The sequence below is a fragment of the Oncorhynchus keta genome, chromosome 23, assembly GCF_023373465.1.
Source record: "Oncorhynchus keta strain PuntledgeMale-10-30-2019 chromosome 23, Oket_V2, whole genome shotgun sequence".
NCBI lineage: Eukaryota > Metazoa > Chordata > Actinopteri > Salmoniformes > Salmonidae > Oncorhynchus > Oncorhynchus keta.
The window spans coordinates 19293408-19313724 of record NC_068443.1 but is presented as its reverse complement, the minus strand read 5'-3'; the positions used below and the strand labels follow the sequence as shown (position 1 = coordinate 19313724).

The window sequence follows — 20317 nt, the reverse complement described above, 5'->3', positions numbered from 1 at the left end:
ATCCCACTCTGAGGTCCTGCGTGCTCTAGAGCATGTATCCATCAAGGACTGCTCTGTACTTTGCTCTGTTCATCTTTCCCTTGATCCTGTCTAGTCTCCCAGTTCCTGCTGCTGAAAAACATCCCCACAGCAGGATGCTTCACCGCAGGGATGGTGCCAGGTTTCCTCCAGACGTGATGCTTGGCATTCAGGCCAAATAGTTCAATCTTGGTTTCATCAGGCCAGAGAATCTTGTTTCTCGTTGTCTGAGTCCTTTAGGTGCGTTTTGACAAACTCTAAGCGGGCTGTCATGTGTCTTTTACTGAGGAGTAGCTTCCGTCTGGCCACTCTACCATAAAGGCCTGATTGGTGGAGTGCTGCAAAGATGGTTGTCCTTCTGTAAGGTTCTCCCATCTTCCCAGAGGAACTGACGAAGGCCCTTCTCCCCCGATTGCACAGTTTATCCGGGTGAACAGCTCTAGGAAGAGTCTTGGTGGTTCAGAACTTCTTCCATTTAAGAATGATGGAGGCCCCTTTGTTCTTGGGGACCGTCAATGCTGCAGAAATGTTTTGGTACCCTTCCCCAGATCTGTCCCCCGACACAATCCTGTACGGACAATTCCTTCGACTTCAAGGCTTGGTTTTTGCTCTGACATGCACTGTCAACTGTCGGACCTTTATAAAGACAGGTGTGTGCCTTTCCAAATCATGTCCAATCAATTGAATTTACCACAGGTTGACTCCAATCAAGTTGTAGAAACATCTCAAGGATGATCAATGGAAACAGGATGCAGCTGAGCTCAATTTTGAGTCTCATAACAAAGGATCTGAATACTTATGTAAATAAGGTATTTCTGTTTTTTACACTTGCAAACATTTCTAAAAACCTGTTTTTGTTTTGTCATTATGGGGAATTGGGGATTTATGAGGAAAAAAATATTTAATACATTTTAGAATAAGGCTGTAATGTAACAAAATGTGGAAAAAGTCAAAGGGTCTGAACACTTTTCAAATGCACTGTACATAGCACTGATTTGAAAAAAAAATCTCTACTGACATTATGAAATTATGAGTTACAGGAAGGGAGGACACCACTTTATCCTTGTAAGATTGCCAAGAGATTTAACTGGTGTCACACATATGCTGAGTGACTTTATTTTATTTCTTCATTTTATTCAGTACACTGTGTGATAGCAACAACAACTGCTCAACTATTAAACATCTTTATTGTCATGTATTTTGCCAATATAGCCCCCCCCCCCTATTTGTACAATGATATACTGTATATGAAAACAAGGAATAGAAGGACACAAACACACTGTAAATAAAGATTGATTGTAAATCATCCACTTAACTTCCCAGGTATATTTAACATGTTATAATGTAAACAGTTATTTGTGCAAAGCCATTTCAACTCTTATGGAGGATTATCTCCGTTCTGTGTTTGTTGGTTGAGTATTATTCTCTAGGTAGCTCTGAACTGCTTGTAACTCTATCACTCCACTCTGAACTGACATGGACTTTGTGCTATCGGAGCACTCCAGCACATACTCATCACTGGTTCTTCTTCTGCATTTCCCCCCACACATCGTAGCAAAGCCCTTCCAAACCCTCTTGTTGACAAAGGCATACACAATGGGATTTACAAAACCATGGCTATAGGCAATGACCTCTGTAACCTGAATGGCGAAATCCAGATGTAGGCTTGTGGCACAATTAGAAATCACATGCAAGTGTTGCAAGGAGTGTAAAAAGGACACAGTGTTGTACGGGAACCATAACACAAAAAATACCACAACAACTATCATGACCAATTTCAGACTCTTTCGTCTCGGTCCCACTTTAACCTTCGCTACAGCACAGCAGACTCGCAGGTAGCAGAAGAGCATGATCAGAAAAGGTGTGAGAAACCCAAAGACGTTCAGCTGAAACTTCATGAGAATCTTCCACAGAGGCAAGTGATTTTCCTCTCCAAAAGGGTACATGCAAATCTTCTGGCCATGAAACTCTTGTTCTTGAACGAAGGTCCAATGTGGAGCTGCTGCTAAGATGGAGAGGCTCCACACCACAAAGCTCACTAAGGTGTTTTCCATAGTTGTACAGTGGTTCCAGCTGGAAAGAGTCCATACTACACCTAAATACCTATCCACACTTATACAAGTGATGAACAGGATACTGCTGTACAAAGTAGTCATGTAAATCGCAGTAACTGTCTTGCAGGAATCATTGCCAAATATCCATTCATTGTGGGCATACACTGCCCAAAAAGGGAGTGTTAATGCAAACAACATATCAGAAATTGCCATATTCATAGGAAATGTTTTTCTATGATGTTTGGATTTGATTAAAGTTGAAATAAAAAGTATATTTACTATAATGCTGAGGGTGCAAATGATAATGTAAGAGACAGGTAGAAAAATTCTTCCAAATACTTTGACGTGTGCCTTTTCACAAAGTCCAAAGCCGTCCAATGGTTCATCTCCATAGTCATAATAATGGCTGTAATTATAGTCATCACTCAGTTCGGGGATGTTTAAATCCATTATCCTCTTGTATATCTAAGGAGGAGAAATGTGAAATACAGACGTCAGACAGATGATATACTGTCAAGAAGAAGAAACAACTTTCCTCTATGATGTTTTATGCATGCAGTAGGGTAGGCTTACCTCTGGGGGAAAAAAGTGTTTCTGAAATCCTAAAATCCAGTAGTTAAAGTTCTGTTCCAGCAATACAAAAGAGCATTTAAGTAATAAGCACTATAGGTATGACAAAGTAAGCAGTTTGTCTGAAGTAAGAAGGCATTCCTCTGTTTCCTGGTATTTGTCATTACCTCTTCCTCTTACGTATAAGAGGTATGTAAAATCCTGTTGTTTTTTTGTGCTCTTAATGGAACCTCAAAATACAGCTGTTGAACTCAATGACTTACCTGTAGACCTATACCTCTATAGACCTAACTTGAATCTATTTTATGTATAGATAGGGTATAGACGTTTATTATTTTAAATAATTAAAACATGAACCACCTGTGTTTTTAGTCAATTCTATCAATGTCTATAAACCTATGATAGATATTTGAGTTGTATAAGATAATCATTTCATGCAAATCGATTCACAGCACGAGATACAAAATAACTAGCGCACATTCTGTTCTAGCACGTGGGGAATGCGCACATTGGATGAGACAAGCTATTTTAATACACCGCCCCCCCCCCACCCGTTTAGTTTTGCACTCTGGGAAATGGCGTTCCAATAAACTTTAAGACGACGTTTAAAATGCAAGTAGCTCAAAAATAAATGTATACTCTGATCCTTAAATACATACATACACATGTGTATATCATGGAATTAAACACGTTTTATTTGGAGGTATATGCTCCGTCAAAACCGATTATGTAATTCCCCGCGAACTACAATTCATACAGATTTTCTTCTGTGAAGGATTTAGTTTATTTGCAACTCGAGCTTATTATTTTCCAGGAAAAGGCCATAATAAAATGTGCCATTAACAAGGGATAATAATCAAGAGATTGAACAAATTAATTTAAAAAGGTTGAGAGGTTTTTATTGGCGAACGTGTGAGATAATTCAATGGAAAAAGACAGCCTACGTCACGTGTGTGAAAATGTTACTTAATTTTGGACTGCTGTTTGAGTAGCTCGACGTAAGGACAGCGCGGTGTGTATTTGGTGTGTAGCGCATACAGAATCAGTCCGGATCCATTATCTTCAACAGAAGTTTGACAAAACGGTAAGAATAAATGTTCATTCTAATGTCGGATGTTGTCTTTATTTAGGGTATCACAAGTGATATTTACTATGAAACAGTTCCCTTTGACTTTCATTCAAAAGTGTCCTTGACGTGGGAAGTCTTATATAGCTAGGCCAAAAGTTATTCTGTATTCAATTATCACATTGCTTTAATATCTTATATTAACTACTCGGTTACATCCTGACAGTCCTTGAAATAAGTCGACGTCTTACTGTATTCCCCAAGAGAACACCATGTTACTGATATCTGAACTTCTACTTCAAGTTACGTTTGGTGTTGTAGGTTTTACAAGCTCAAATAGGCCTACTGAGACCTATAAGTATGTCCCAATATTTTCCAATAGTATGACTGCTAATAGCCTATTTAATGTAATTATCTGTGTCGTTGATGTAGTGAGACAATCATTGTGAATAACGTCTTTGGTAGATTTATGTTATAAAGTACAGTACCTCTGAGTAATTATACTTTTCTGGTTTCAGCCAAGATGTCTGCATATGATGAAGAAGAATCTAAGTTTATGCGAAAGGTGAAGGAGAACCCTTTTGTCCCAATAGGTGAGTAGTATAAAATGTTGTATGTAAACCCTGGATTGCTGATGCAATGTATTGGCCATATTGGCACTCCCAGAAGAAGGACAAAATTACATGTATTAAGTATTTTGTTGTTGTAGTGCGGACAGTAACATTAGAACTTTATAAAAATGATACTTTAAGGAAAATGTTTAAATTATTTTTAGCTCGCATAATATGTAAAAGTATGCATTAAAGTATCTGTAATAGAATGAACATGACAAAAACAAACGTAGACATTGACAAAATCATTTCCATTGCAACTCAAATATTTTTTACGACGGTGGGGGATTGCCAAGATGGTTGCTTTAAAACAGTGCCCCATGTTAGCCATCTAGTGTATACTACCAATAATTTATATACACAGCACACACAACTACACCTGTAGCCCATATCATCATAGTTTTTTCATGCACCTTTATGGAACTGAAAATTGGTTGTTTTTTATTGATGTAGAGATACTGACTGTATGTCTTCAATTGCCATTGTCCTATATGTCCAGTCATCCTTTATATTGTGTACTAAGTTAACTTTTTTTTTTTTTTAAAGGAATGGCAGGATTCTTTTCCATTGTGGGCTACAGACTTTACAAGTTGAAGAGCCGTGGAGACATGAAGATGTCAGTGCACCTTATCCACATGCGTGTTATGGCCCAAGGATTCGTGGTGGGAGCTATGACCATTGGTATGTACAGTATTACAGGCTGTTGGACCCTGTTGACACCTAGGGGCTGTTCCAGAAAGCAGGATCAATAAGTAAGCCAGGTAGCAAACTGTCCCAAAAATGAAACAACTTAATATTTTTGAGAAATATAAACTTTAAATAATTGACTCGATAACCCATATTCAAGTTTAGCATTCTAAATCATTTAGAAAATCAAGAGCTATATTTATCAAAGTTCGCTTGGTAACTTAATGGTCCTGCTTTCTGGAACACCCCACTGGTATTAAACTTGAAATCTGTATTTGATGACATGACCTTTAAATGTGTCATGTGTCCACATTGTGATTGGATGAGGTTGTAATGTTATTTAATGTTGCAGGCACCAGTTTTCTGGCACATGCCAAATTGAAATATTTTAGCACAGTGTTGTAAGGTTTCTGGTGAAATGTATCTGTCCCAAAACAGATTTGGCTACTGATCAGATCGCACAGGATGTGGAAACTGTTATTTTGATACATTTTTATTCTAGATGTAAACTAGTCTTAAAGCCTCTCACAATGGAGATGTTGTCATTATGTTGCTGTGTTACATGAAAAAGTATACCGTATGAAATTATGTACACTTTCCTATTTAATAGTTACAGCAGCTCCAATACAGTGTAATATTTTATGTACCAGTTTTGGAAATTATCTTCATTTAACATTTTCTTCCCTCTGTTTTTCAGGTGTCATTTATTCTATGTACAAAGACTACATTGTGAAGCCAAGAGAAGAACTGAAGGCTTTGCAACAGCAGACTGCAGTTCAACACAAATAACCTGATAAATGAATATGGACTCTTTTGGATTTATATTTTGTATTTTGTATGTCCCCTTAATATTACCTCAGTTTGACATAAGTTGTATATCTACACCTTTCCCACATATAACACACCTCTTAATGTACTAGGTAGTTTTAAAGAATTCTCACTCACCAACCATGTCTACTGCACTCTTTTTAGACGAAGATGCCATGCCTTACCTCAACTCAGTTTTGAGTCTCCATATCCTCAAAATGTGTGTGTTTCCTGAGGGTTGTCACTTTGATGAGACATAGATATGAGCCAACTGTAACTACCTGAGATGGTATTGCATCTTCGTGACACACAAAACATGACGTATGAGATTATTGTGAATGCAAGTCTTTTGAAGGTACGTGGTTGACGAGGACAATTGGTAATGGAAACTCACATTCTAAAAAAAAAAATGTTTTAGATTTTAGGAGAACAATATTTTGGGATAGGTCACAGGATGTTGTATGAAATATTTATTGGATGTTAGTTACATCTGGTTATCAAATGAGGAGCAAACAGCCATTTGATGCTATAAAACGGGTACTCTTACCCTACGAGATCCGAAGCCTGCTGGTTCTATTCTACCTGACAATTAATTGCATGCACCTATTGTCCCAGCCTCTGATTAAAGGGGAACAATTAAAAAATACAGTGAAACTGGCTTTGAGTTTGAGGGCTATATAACATGCTCTGGATCAGCGAAGGCTATTTTTATTTTATTTATTTCACCTTTATTTAACCAGGTAGGCAAGTTGAGAACAAGTTCTCATTTACAATTGCGATCTGGCAATTGCGACTACCTATTGGGTAGTTTGAGTTCAAGTGACTGTGTTGGTACAAGACAGCCAGCTGTTATTAGGACACAGGTCTTGCTCAACCACCACTATTCCAATCGTCACTCTGAATGCTTTTCTGGATTTCCTTTGAAGGGTATTTTATTGTATTTGTTTTATTTTATTGGTTGATTATTACATTATTTAGATTCACTCTTATTAAAGCTGCAATGTGTAACTTTTTGGGTGACCTGACAAAATTCACATGGAAATGTGAGTAATCGATATGTCACTCATTGACAGCAAGTCTAGCTGTAGATCTGTTCTATGTGCACTATTTCTATGCTTTCCACTTTTAAGTTTCATTTTTGTGACTTTTACTTTCGGTTTTGTGCACCAGCTTCAAACAGCTGAACATACAATATTTTTTCCTATGTGAAAATACATTTCACAGCAGTTTAGACGGTACAATGATTCTCTACACTATACTTGCTTGTTTTGTCACAAACTGAAATTGGACAAACTATTGGAATTTTTGCGATTTCTGCATAGTAAATCTTTATGTATTGTATTTTACCAATGAAAAATATGTGTTGCACCTTACTATTGTCAAATGGCCTTTACTTATGAGTGCAATAAAGCATCCCCCTAATAGGTGGTAGTGACCTGTGACCTGAAAATAGGAGAGGCTGCCTAAATCTACATAAATCAGGATCTCAAAAGAGATCCTTATGTGATTTTTGTTTTCTGATAGAAGCTTAATAAATTGATATTCTGTAATAAAATGGTCTCACATAGCTAATGGCTGAATTGTTTATACAGAGTAAGTAATTGGGCAGTAGGCCTATAATCATAACTTTGGTGGAACTGCATTTAAGGCATTATTGTCTACAAGCTGCTGAAATTTTACCCATCTATGTTATAAGTCATTCTCTCCCAATGTTGAGTGCACTGGAACATTTTCATCAACAATAGTGTGTGAAATAAATACAAATTATTATTAAGTGTTGTGTATGACAATATTACTTTAGAAAATCAGTCAGAAAACAATATTAACCCATTTCATCACACTCATTCTAATGTACCTTGGATTATTATGGGTTTCAATAATAACTGTAGACTGATAATGCTGAATGCACAGGCACACAGGTTGCCAAATCAAAATGGTAATGTGTTTGATTGAATGACGTAGGTCTACTGTATGTCTATGATTTGATCATCCAGTATGTCTGGCAAAAACATCAGACCGGACACGGGGCCTGGTCCTCTCCCTGCCTGTTGACCCTGTTGCGCCGTGCGTGCCTCCAAGGAAGAGCACGTTAGCATGGAAATGATAGCATTCGATGGTACTAGGAAGTGCATCGTCACTACCAAAACAACACTCCATGCCATTCGGGATCCGTGGGGGACGTCCACAGTACCGTTGAAGTTCAAATTCAAGATGGTTAAGGGTTAAAACCTCTTAAGAATCTGACCTGTTTCTTCTTCAATTTTCGCCTAAAATGACATACCCAGACACAACAGGGGTCCAAACTGTAGAACCCAGTTCCTACATTTGAATATTAAACTGAATTGTATCAAACAAAACTATGCTATATTTTATCTCTGGGATGCTCAGGATGACAAATCAGAGCAAGATTACTGAATGTAAGTACATTATTTACCTTCAGAGGTAAATGTATCAAACCTGTTGCCGTGATAAATGTTTTTTGTTGTTGTGCACTCCTCAAACAATAGCATGGTATTTTTTTCACTCACTGTAATAGCTACTGTAAATTGGACAGTGCAGTTAGATTAACAAGCATGTAAGCTTTCTGCCTATATAAGGACATGTCTATGTCCTGGGACAATGATCCCAAGAAGCACTGACCCCAAAACAAGCTTATAACCACAGATATCTTCATTTTAAACAACCTTCTTAGCGTTAGCTGTTAACAGGAAGCAGATGTTGAATAGTTCCGCATTTAGCTACAACATAACGATAACCAGCTAGCTTAAAACCTCTTAAATGTAACTGCAAAAATGTAGATTTCTGCCTAAATAGACATACCCAAATGTAAGTGTTTTTAATGAGCAGTTACATAAGGACATGCATAAACTTGGTGTCATTAGAAAGAAATCACCTGGGAGACTATAAGGTAATGGTCAGAACATAGATAGGAATGGCACAGTTCAGATCACACAAGATCAAGCACACACAAACTAACTGTTTTGTGGACAACCTGTAAGTAAATTGTTGATGAAACACATCAGATGACTTCCACAAAAAGTCTAAAAACTTCTGGGAAAAATGGGATTGATAGACACAACAGCTTGAACTTTACAGATGTTTTAGTAATGGGTATTAGTTGCAGTCAAGGGACATATCCAAGTGTCCCCTCAACCTCTCCAAAGTGTCCTACGTATGTAAATTAGGGAATTCCATTGCTATTACACATCGAATATGCCTAAAAGCTATTGGTCACTGTAAAAACACAATTTTTACAATATCAACCGCTCTCAAACACTGTAGTGTGTGTCAAAGGACATCCAAGTGAACCTGGTTCCACATATTCTTCAATGAGTGTGTGCCATCTGTCCTCAGGTTCATCTCCCTCTGTTGTGCTGGTTCCAGTGCTAGGTTCCAGTGCCGCTACCTTTGCTCCTCCATCTTCTCTGTTGAGGCCTAGTTGTCCTCCCTGTCCCCCACCTCTAGATGAACTGTCTGAGAGAGGAGTGGAGCCAGGGCCTGCAGTGGAGGTAGTGGAAGAGGAGTGTGAACTGGTGGATCTTGAACCATCATTAGAGACAGCAGTGGGGGTTGTGGATCTGGCAGAGGAGGGTGAAGACCTTGACCGGCTGGGGGAGCAGGTTGAGAGCTCCAAGCACACCAAGACAGTCGGGAAGAGGGCACGACAAAACCTATTCCCCCTCAGTAGACTGAAAAGATTTGGCATGGGTCCTCAGATCCTCAAAAGGTTCTACAGCTGCACCATCAAGAGCATGGTGAGAACTGGTTGCATCACTGCCTGGTATGGCAACTGCTCAGTCTCCGACCGCAAGGCACTACAGAGGGTAGTGCGTACGGCCCAGTACATCACTGGGGCCAAGCTTCCTGCCATCCAAGAACTCTACACCAGGCAGTGTCAGAGGAAGGCCCTAAAAATTGTCAAAGACTCCAGCCACAATAGTCATAGACTGTTCTCTATGCTACCACACGGCAAGCGGTACCGGAGCGGCAAGTTTGGGTCCAAGAGGCTTCTCAACAAGTCACAAGACTCCTGAACATCTAATCAAATGGCTACCCAGACTATTTGCATTGCCCCCCCAGTCACTTTAATAAATCTACCTACATGTACATATTACCTCAACTTACCAGTGCCCCCGCACACTGACTCCCCACTGTGTGTGTATAGTCTCGCTATTGTTATTTTACTACTGCTCTTTAATTACTTGTTACTTTGATTTCTTATTCTTACTCATATTTTTTTAAACTGCATTGTGGGTTAGGGGCTCGTAAGTAAGCATTTCACTGTAAGGTCTACCTGTTGTAGTCGGCGCATGTGATTAATAACATTTGAATTGGGGGGGTGATTTGCTCCTAAACGTCATCATCCTCTCTGTGGAGAATAAAATAAAGGAATACAAAAGGATCGATATTGCTAAGATACACATCACTACATTACTGTTATGTAAAAGCAATATACTTATCGTTTACACCCAGCCTCAACTTTTCTACAAATTCCCTGCTGGTGACTTTTATCATATCATCTCACAGCCCTCTCTCAGAGAGACACTGTAAATGTCTAACTTCTTCAGTAAGTCCCCCTCCCCCACTGCACATAGCAGGTCATGGGGAATTATAAACTGGTTCCTTTTGTAGTAATAATGTGTTCTTTTTTGTTTTTGCTCAATCTGATTGGGTGGGCTTGGCTCCCAAGTGGGTAGGCCTGTGTCCCTGCCTCCCAGTGGAAAACTAATTAGAAAACCTTGTACAAACAGGACACAATTAGATAGGCCTACACTGTGTGTTGGCTATATATACAGTCCAAAACATATTCATGCCAAGGCTTTGAAAGCATCTGTTCAAAATACCTAATGTGTTCTCAGTGCGTCCTTTCACAATGCTGGTAGCAAAATTACGCAAAAGAGCAAGTCAGACCTACCCAGTCCCACCCAGATCATCTGATATGACTGTAAAGCTGATTTTATTGGTAACATGACTGTCTATCTTTCATTTTACCAGCTGATATACCATATAGTTTTAGCTTCTCCACACTAACGGACTGAGTCGCAGCCATCTTATTTGGGATCACTTCCCTCCCCTTTCCTCCCCCCACTACACCACCCAAACCCTTTCACACAATCTCTCGCTATCTACTTCATGCAGTTCACAAAATATCAACACATGCTCCACCGTTTCCTCCACTAAACACACATCACACAGACCTGTTTCATGTTTCCTTATCATCCACAATGTGGCATTCAAACCCTTGTGCTCAAACCGTAGTCCACTCCACACAACTTCCTCTCTCCTACATCCCATACTCCCCACCTCTTCCTTTACTGACAGGTGAACGTGATAAAATTGCCTCCCCTTACTATGAACATCCCACTCCCTTTGCCAAAGATCAAGCCCTTTTGCCCCAATCAAGGAATTTACTTAACTGCGGGCCAGCGGAACCTGAATATCTAGTCCCTCTCTCGTCACAGCACTCTTAGCCACCACATCGGCCTTCTCATTACTATCCACACCCACATGGGAGGGAACCCAGCAAAAGCTTACCACCACTCCCATTCTCTCCAATCCCAATAACAACACCATCATCTCCACAAACATGTCTCCTCTATCCAACCAGCCTGTATTCACACTACTAAACACTGCAGCCAAATTAGAACAGATCACCACTCTGGTATGTGGTTTCGCCTCTTCCACCCATCTCAAATATATAATCATGGCCATCAACTCAGCCGCATACACTGACACAAAATCAGTTAAATGCTTACATACTCTAACATTGAAATCTGGGATATACACCCCTGCCCCCACCCTACCACTGACTGGATCCTTTGAACCATCTCTATACAGTATATCCTTAAAAACAAATAAAAATGATTATCTATATATCTCTCCACACGCTGTCTCACGTCCTCACCCTATTCTCTCCTGCCCTCAATCATGTGCACATCTACATATGGTTTCGGAAACAGCCATGGAGGATCGTTCCCCAATGCAATTGCTGGCCCTATCTCTCTCTCCCCCAGTCCATATTCTACCACTTTCTTCCCGATTGTCCACCCGTTCTCCCTCTGCTTACCCATTCCTCGCTCCCAGCATTCCCTAGTTACTGTGACCGCAGGATGTCCTTCTGAATTCCCTTTCAACCTCGCCCAAGTACGCTAATGCAAGTTTGTTCCGACTTGTAATGCCTCAACGGGTGTCGTTCTGAATGCACCCACACACAATCTCAATGCCCTTGACTGTATCTTATCCAGGTACTATAGTACTGTTTTGGCTGCTGATCCATATACAAAGCACCCATAATCCAAAAATGACCTGATCAATGCCTGGTTCATACACAACAGTGTTTGTCTATTTGACCCCCAATCACATCCTACCACTGCCCTCATGAGGTTCCGCACCTTCCTGCACTAAAATTAAATATACTCAACTTCCACGTGAGCCTCTCATCAAACCACATACGTAGATATTTAAATTCAGACACCCTACCTACAGTCGTGGCCAAAAGTTTTAAGAATGACACAAATATTAATTTTCACAAAGTATGCTGCCTCAGTGTCTTTAGATATTTTTGTCAGATGTTACTATGGAATACTGAAGTATAATTACAAGCATTTCATAAGTGTCAAAGGCTTTTATTGACAATTACATGAAGTTGATGCAGAGTCAATATTTGCAGTGTCGCATGCTGTCAATTAACTTCTGGGCCACCTCCTGACTGATGGCAGCCCATTCTTGCATAATCAATGCTTGGAGTTTGTCAGGTTTTGTGGGTTTTTGTTTGTGCACCCACGTCTTGAGGATTGACCACAAGTTCTCAATGGGATTAAGTTCTGGAGAGTTTCCTGGCCATGGACCCAAAATATTGATGTTTTGTTCCCCGAGCCACTTAGTTCCCAGAACCACTCACCTTTGCCTTATTGCAAGGTGCTCCATCATGCTGGAAAAGGCATTGTTCGTCACAAAACTGTTCCTGGATGGTTGGGAGAAGTTGCTCTCGGAGGATGTGTTGGTACCATTCTATATTCATGGCTGTGTTCTCAGGCAAAATTGTGAGTGAGCCCACTCCCTTGGCTGAGAAGCAACCCCACACATGAATGGTCTCAGGATGCTTTAATGTTGGCATGACACAGGACTGATTGTAGCGCTCACCTTGTCTTCTCCGGACAAGCTTTTTTTTCGGATGCCCCAAACAATCGGAAAGGGGATTTATCAGAGAAAAGGACTTCACCCCTGTCCTCAGCAGTCCAATCCCTGTACCTTTTGCAGAATATCAGTCTGTCCCTGATGCTTTTCCTGGAGAGAAGTGGCTTCTTTGCTGCCCTTCTTGACACCAGGCCATCCTCCAAAAGTGTTTGCCTCACTGTGCGTGCAGATGCACTCACACCTGCCTGCTGCCATTCCTGAGCAAGCTCTGTACTGGTGGTGCCCCGATCCCGCAGCTGAATCAACTTTAGGAGACGGTCCTGGCGCTTGCTGGACTTTCTTGGGCACCTTGAAGCCTTCTTCACAACAATTGAACCACTCTCCTTGACGTTCTTGATAATCCGACAAATGGTTGATTAAGGTGCAGTCTTACTGGCAGCAATATCCTTGCCTGTGAAGCCCTTTTTGCGCAAAGCAATGATGACGGCACGTGTTTCCTTGCAGGTAACCATGGTTTACAGCGGAAGAACAATGATTCCAAGCACCACCCTCCTTTTGAGGCTTCCAGTCTGTTATTCAAACTCAATCAGCATGACAGAGTGATCTCCAGCCTTGTCCTCGTCAATGCATGAGAGAATCACTGACATGATGTCAGCTGGTCCTTTTGTGGCAAGGCTGAAATGCAGTGGAAATGTTTTTGGGGGATTCAGTTCATTTGCATGGCAAAGAGGGACTTTGCAATTCATTGCAATTCATCTGATCACTCTTCATAACATTCTGGAGTATATGCAAATTGCCATCATACAAACTGAGGCAGCAGACTGTGAAAATGTATATTTGTGTATCATTCTCAAAACCTTTGGCCACAACTGTATATCCTGACCGTATATTTGCAACGTAACATCTTTAACCTCCGCCCTAAAATACACCACAGACATCCTAAAACCCCATGATTAGAGACCGATCTTCCACAACTTCTTGCATCTTCCTCATCACATATTTCACATTCCCACCAGTCTTCCATACAGCCCCATCATTAGCATACAAGGCCACGCGCATGACCTGTCCCACCTACTTAAATATGTAATCTGTCATCAGGGCGAACAACACCGGACTGACCACAGTTCCCCGAGGAGTACTATCCTTCACTTCAACCCCATTGACAAATCTGATCCCACCCTCACCCATATGAGTCCATGATCCAGTTATACAGATCTCCGCCAATGACCCCCAATAGCCTACGACTACAGTTCCAGGCTCCACGGGAGCAGCAGGAGAAACATCACCAGGGAAGACTAGACAAACAGAAGGGGAGCAGAAGGCCACTGAGACCCAGGATGACTTGAACCTCTCCCAGCTAGACACTGATCACACAGATGATCTTAGTAAAAAGTGTGCATTTTTATAAAGTTAGGTCAATATTATTAAAGTTGGACAACAATTTATCCCCCAATGCAGCCTAACATTATGCATACCATAAGCCTGGGGTTCCCAAACTTTTTAGGGCCACCACCCCATTTTGAAATGTGTAAATGCTCATGACCCCAACCATCTGAAAAAAAAATGATGCAATTAGCAGCCATTGTCTTCTCAGCTCACCATCACATACCTTTAATGTGGGGCTATGACAGTCAATTGCAAATTAGTCTGACACAATGTATGTTCTCTCCACACTAATGAGATGGGTGTGCTTGATGCATGTCGCATTGGAGATTTTAAAAGTCAGGGGGCGTGGTCTACAGTGCGCACCTCTTCTTTGCTGTCAAATTAAGCCTGGATCGATATTTGTTTTTAATGCAGACGAAAACACTGAATCCAGCTTCACATATATATGAACTGGCGAAGGGTAAAATTAGTTTTATGGTTCTTTCAAGAACACTAGGTAGTTGGAAAAATACAAGGTCAAATCATTATGTCAGTGATTTTCAGGTCGGAATGTTGGAGTGCTAGAAAGAGGCAGAGTTCCCGAGTTGGAATTCCGAGTTGGATGAACGTTAAAAACTATTTTTCCGAGACAGAGCTCTGTTTTTTCCAAATTCCCAGTTGTCTTGAACGTCCTGAAGTCGGAAGTTTGAGATTTCTGAGTTTTGAAAGCGGAGTTAATGGTCAGAGGGAAACAGCAGGGTAATCTAATTCCTTTTGAGTCAGGAACCAACGCTTATCCGTAGTCACCCGTGAATGCATTCGGTCACATGACAACTCGATCAGCTTTTCATTTTCGCTTACCGGCATGTCAACTGAGCAGTGGTAACCCGTCATTCAGGGCATGTGGGGCTGAACGCCACCTGTTTTTGGGGCTTGCCTGTTTTGCATGTTATTTTGGCATTAATACATGTCACATATCAGTTTGCAAACAATGTAAAAAAAATACATATCTTTGAGTTAATAAAGCCGCATACAAACGTGGTCTGTTTTTTGTTTTCTTGAGTAAGGCAGCTCTAAAATGGAGGTGTTTCAGCCTAACTCAGTGCTTTCTGTGATGGTGGGGCAAGCCCTGAGAAAAGACGGTGCATTGCGCTGTGATTGCCTAAGTGTTTTGTCACTCATGAGGACACTTCGTCACCGCCAAGTCTAAGGGTAGAGCTAAAAAAATCTAGCCTCTTGGGTGCTGCCATATAGTTACATTAGAAGTGCCCATCCAAGAACGCTCATGGTCATTGAACACAGATAAAATTACTTCAAATCACGTTATATCTACTGTAGCTGTGAATGGACTGATCATGTCAACATCATACTTTCAAAATCTTAGCTCGCAGTCATCATCATGAATCAAGTCGACAATCTACTGGCAAATTATTTTTAATCCTTGTCATATGAAGAGAAATAATGAACTGAAGAATCAACTGTTAACTCTGAACTGCGAAAACTGGGAAAATACATTTAGAACGGTCGTCCAACTCGGAATTGTAAATCCGGCCTCTTTCTAGAGCTACAACCTGAACATCAATGACGTCATCATGATTCAACCTTGTTTTTCCCTGTTGTTTTGAAAGCACCATAAATCCAGAGAATGCCAGACTTTGATTACAACATTTGCCCACAAAGGACTTTTCATCTTTACAATTTGAACAATTTCAGTGACTTCATACAAAGTAATATTTTCTTCAAAGAAAAGAGTGACATTCTTTCACACGATTTACATTTTTTTTTAGAACATAACAATTCTTTAAGGTAAATGAAAATTAGCAGTTTGCTTCAATAGCCTGTAGTAATTTACGGAATTACAGTAATGAGAAAAAAAAGGTAGAAACTAAAAGTACATACTGTAATTCGAACAGATAATTGAGGGGCTAATCCGGGCTCTCTCTAGCATCAGGCCACAGGTTTTCTTCAACATCACATCTAATGTTTTCTCTTGCCATGCACCTGGGGAAGAACCTTCTGGAGTGCCTTATCCATCCCTGGCAGTCCTCTGGACTCGTGTCCTCACATCCGGCACGCATGGCTTCCAAAAGAGACATTTGGTCATGTGGGTGGTGACCAAACACTTTCCACCTCCAGGCAGAGAAAAACTCCTCTATCGGGTTGAGGAAGGGTGAATATGCAGGCAGGTACAAAACCATAAATCTGTGATGTGCTGCAAACCAGTCTGTGACAGCTGCAGAGTGGTGAAAAGCAACGTTATCGCAAACTATGACAAAAACTTGGGGGTTTCTTACTGGCTCCCCCTGTTCTGCTGGCACTAGCTGAGCATAGAGCTGTTCTAGGAAAGCTATAAGCCTTTTTGTGTTGTATGGGCCAATGAGCGGTGTGTTGAGAAGCAAACCATCATTGGCCATTGCAGCACACATGGTGATATTTCCCCCCCTTTGGCCTGGAACCTCCACAGTGGCCCTTTGACCTATAACATTCCTTCCTCTGCGCCGTGTTTTGGCAAGGTTAAATCCAGCTTCATCGATAAATACAAATGAATGTGGTCTTTCCAGTGCTTCCACCTCCATTACTCTCTGAAAAACAGTAAGTGCACAGTTTTACTGTAGAAATGCTAGTGTTTTTTTTTACCCTAAATATTTTGTATAGCTGTGTACGTAACCTCAGACGTCTTACCGGGACATATTGGTATCTTTGCTCTTTTACCCGTTCACTGTTTCTCTCGAACGGTACAGTGTATAACTGTTTCATTGTAACTTGGTGTTTCTTTAGGACTTGAGCAATAGTTGTTGTGCTGACAGAATTAACATTTTCAAATATATCATTATCAGCCAGCACTCTATCTTGAATCTCCCGCAGTTTTATTGCATTGTTGACAACAACCATGTCAACAATAGCATTTTCCTGCGCATCTGAAAATATTTTTCCTCTTCCCCCTGTTGGGGGCAGCCTTTGGGTCCTGTTGTAAAAATATATTTTACAGTCAAACTTACTGTAATATGTATCTGTGTAAATATTCTATAATTGCAATACAAAATAGATTCCTGTAATGTTTTCATTTACTGTAAGGATGTAACTCTCACCTGTTTGCATGATGGAAAATTCACATTACAGATGCCACTGTGGATCTTTGCAGATTGGGTTGCACCCTCAACCCTGCCTCTCTCAATGAGAGACCATGGTTCACGACATGGTCTATAAGTGTAGCCCTTATTTCATTTGAAATAACAGCTCTTTGTCTTCTTTGTCTTCCTCCACGCATCCGCCCTCTCCCTGCCACCCTTCTCCCTCCACGAACCCATCTTCCTTGTTCCATTTCCAAAATGAGTCTTTCTGAGCTCTACCTATATATATACTGTAATATGTGTGTGTGTTCACTAACAAGTCTAAAACAAGACACCTGCTTAGCCTTTCATCTGAAATTGCAATCAGCAGTGTTTGAAAGGCACAAGGCTGAAATCTATTCCGCTTTGAATGTGTGGTTCACAGTTTTGATAGCAGTGTGTTAGCATTTGAAGAAAGTGCTGTAAATCCACAGTGTTGTGCAGGTTGTGGTTAAAGTCATGGGATAAGTGTGTAGAGTTTTGAAAACTGTGTTCAAGCAATGAAAAACGAACTAGAGTTTGGTCCACATGAACTGCTGCTGTGCAGACTGTAGTTAGAGTTTTGCACATGTGACTCCAGTTGTGTCCACTGTCGTTTAGCAATCGAAAAAAAACTGTAATCACAAAACCGGATAGAAACCTGTCTTGCCTGCTCCCGCTCTCCATCTCTGGCACCCGAGGACACCAGGCTGCCTTTCATTAAGCACACCTGTCACCATTATTATGTGCATCAGCGCTCATTGGACTCACCTGGACTACTTCACGTTTTGATTGCCTTTCCTATATCTGTGTGTTTCCTCTGTTTCATCCCCGTGTCAGCATTATTGTCTTTTGGGTTTCCCCTGTCCAGACGCTGTCCGTATTCTGTTCCTGTCCATCGTTATTAAATGTTCACTCAGAGATCCTTACAGAAACCTCTATCTGGTGAAGTCCATGATGCATATCACATGTAACAGACAGTTACATAACCTACAGCATGGTTAAGCAAATTAACAATTGAGTCCAATCAACATAAGCTAAATATAATGTGGCTGTCCATGGATCTGATTTTTGTTTGCGGACGCATGTGTGTGTGTGTGTGTGTGTGTGTGTGTGTGTGTGTGTGTGTGTGTGTGTGTGTGTGTGTGTGTGTGTGTGTGTGTGTGTGTGTGTGTGTGTGCGTGCGTGCGTGCGTGCGTGCGTGCGTGCATCGTTCGTTTGTTCGTGCAAGTAGAAAAACATGTTGACTCATCCTACTTGTGGAGAAATGCCAATGCCATCCTCCTCTTTTTCATGTTGACGAAACGGTCTATCACTCTGTCATACAGTACCTGCTATTATTTTTTGTTGTCCTAGGCTAACTTCCATTCATGGGCAAAATTATCTAGATAACATTAGCCTTCTACATCTAGCTACTGTACATATCGGACTTCCATCCTCTCAGGCCAGGGGCACAACAATGTATGAATTAATGGTTGGATCAGAATCGCTGTTATAATCACTGGCCAGTACGGAGAATGAAGAAGTCAAATCCCTATCTCCATCAATGGATAATTTAGGAAAGGGACATTTTCTTCTAGGTAGCTAGCCACCGGAGGACAACAACACAACGAGATGCAGCAATTCAAGTTATTTCTGAGTTTTGGCACCAGCATTTTGTTCCAGTTCAATTTTGTTCCTGTCGTTTCCTGTATAGAAAAATGTAACAAGGATGCTATATGGTGAAGAGCATTTATTCAAATTAAATTTCCCTGTGGAATTCAGGGCTGTAATTGAAACACAATGGACTTTGTAAATGTGTTGCTGAGAGAGGATGACGGTCAATCAGGCTCAAGACTACTACTGACAGTTCCAGGCCTTCGACAGCAGGGGGAGACAACAGTAAGAGGTTATAAGCTCAATATTATAGTACATCCATGACCATGTAGATTTCCTGTACATATGACTCCTCTAACTTGCCTACAAATTATTGAATTATCTGTTGATAGTGTCATTGACTGTATAATGACTATATTGATGCATTATACATTTTCTCAATTTAGTTTTTTTTCATCATATAGTTCAGTATGTAAACTTGGACATGAACTAGTGTTGTCAGCAGCTGGGATCAGTTTCGAGGTCAGGCAAGTCTTAGCCTCAGCAGCGTGTGGTACAAGTTAGTACTACAATAAAAGCTGTTTATGGTGGACTGATACAGCTTACCACTACTATCTCAGAGATGCAGGAGCTCCTTTGGGTTGTCAACACTGTTCAGAGGAGGTGAGGTCCCTGAATCCCCAGTGTACAGAGTCCCAGACCCTCTGTGAGGCTGCCTGTGTGGAGAGAGATAGGCTCCTAGGGCTAGTCAAGCTTCAGCAACCCGGGTATTACATACAGCAACCCAGTGCATTTTATTTTTGGGGTGTATTGTGTAAAGTATGTTTGTTTCGTTTCCCCGGTGGGTGTTTAGAATGCAAATATTTTATGTGGGCCTTTTTGTTTTCCCTTTCTTGTTTTATCACTGCTTTTTTACATCTCTCTCCGCTATGGAAATGTAACCCTCCTTACTTTGTAATTACTACATTTACAGTACTTGATGGGGATTTTCATGATGACCACACAGTGGTAGTGAGAGACTGGGCTGGTGTGATTGATGTGACAGGGAGGAGGAAGTGAAGCAGGGGTGCCTAGGGGCAGAGCAAACATTCCAGGGAGAACGCAGAAGGGCCGTAGCCCTAGAGCAGCAGCTAGAGAAGGCAAAGCTGGATCTGGGCAAAGGATTGACTCCCAGGAAAACTAGCAACAAGGGCACTGGAGATAAGTCTCGGATTAGGCACACTGATCTATAACACGGTAACACAGCGAGAAGACTGAAAATGGGATATATTGATCCATTCCTGCTATTTCTCTTATTTGTTGTTTTTCTTCCACATC

The 20317-nt window shown here is 40.9% G+C and overlaps 3 protein-coding genes and 1 long non-coding RNA gene across 4 annotated transcripts; 2 read left to right on the top strand and 2 right to left on the bottom strand.

The window, feature by feature from the left end:
- Positions 1–1186: 1186 nt before the first annotated feature.
- Positions 1187–3152, bottom strand: LOC118401953 (atypical chemokine receptor 2). Its single transcript, XM_035799675.2, has 3 exons — positions 2810–3152; positions 2646–2696; positions 1187–2537 (listed from the first exon to the last, which is right to left on the bottom strand). The coding sequence occupies exon 3, from the start codon at positions 2520–2522 to the stop codon at positions 1407–1409; it is 1116 nt and encodes a 371-aa protein (XP_035655568.1). The 5' UTR covers positions 2523–2537; positions 2646–2696; positions 2810–3152; the 3' UTR covers positions 1187–1406.
- A 388-nt stretch (positions 3153–3540) lies between these two features.
- LOC118401952 (HIG1 domain family member 1A, mitochondrial-like) lies at positions 3541–7587 on the top strand. Its single transcript, XM_035799674.2, has 4 exons — positions 3541–3726; positions 4227–4301; positions 4866–5000; positions 5704–7587. The coding sequence occupies exons 2-4, from the start codon at positions 4232–4234 to the stop codon at positions 5793–5795; spliced, it is 297 nt and encodes a 98-aa protein (XP_035655567.1). The 5' UTR covers positions 3541–3726; positions 4227–4231; the 3' UTR covers positions 5796–7587.
- Positions 7588–7702: 115 nt separating this feature from the next.
- LOC127911017 (uncharacterized) lies at positions 7703–10877 on the top strand. Its single transcript, XM_052476751.1, has 2 exons — positions 7703–8230; positions 9168–10877. The coding sequence occupies exons 1-2, from the start codon at positions 8173–8175 to the stop codon at positions 9845–9847; spliced, it is 738 nt and encodes a 245-aa protein (XP_052332711.1). The 5' UTR covers positions 7703–8172; the 3' UTR covers positions 9848–10877.
- Positions 10878–15733: 4856 nt separating this feature from the next.
- Positions 15734–18490, bottom strand: LOC127911115 (uncharacterized). Its single transcript, XR_008077622.1, has 2 exons — positions 16998–18490; positions 15734–16897 (listed from the first exon to the last, which is right to left on the bottom strand). It is a non-coding gene; the product is annotated as an uncharacterized LOC127911115 (long non-coding RNA).
- Between the last annotated feature and the right edge of the window lie 1827 nt (positions 18491–20317).

Coding starts and splice junctions, on each gene's coding strand:
- LOC118401953 (XM_035799675.2), bottom strand. CDS start 2,522: ATGGATTTAAACATCCCCGAACTGAGTGATGACTATAATTACAGCCAT.
- LOC127911017 (XM_052476751.1), top strand. CDS start 8,173: ATGCTATATTTTATCTCTGGGATGCTCAGGATGACAAATCAGAGCAAG. Junction 8,231..9,167: donor TCAGAGCAAGATTACTGAAT/GTAAGTACATTA, acceptor ATCTGTCCTCAG/GTTCATCTCCCTCTGTTGTG.
- LOC118401952 (XM_035799674.2), top strand. CDS start 4,232: ATGTCTGCATATGATGAAGAAGAATCTAAGTTTATGCGAAAGGTGAAG. Junction 4,302..4,865: donor GAACCCTTTTGTCCCAATAG/GTGAGTAGTATA, acceptor TTTTTTTTAAAG/GAATGGCAGGATTCTTTTCC. Junction 5,001..5,703: donor GGTGGGAGCTATGACCATTG/GTATGTACAGTA, acceptor TCTGTTTTTCAG/GTGTCATTTATTCTATGTAC.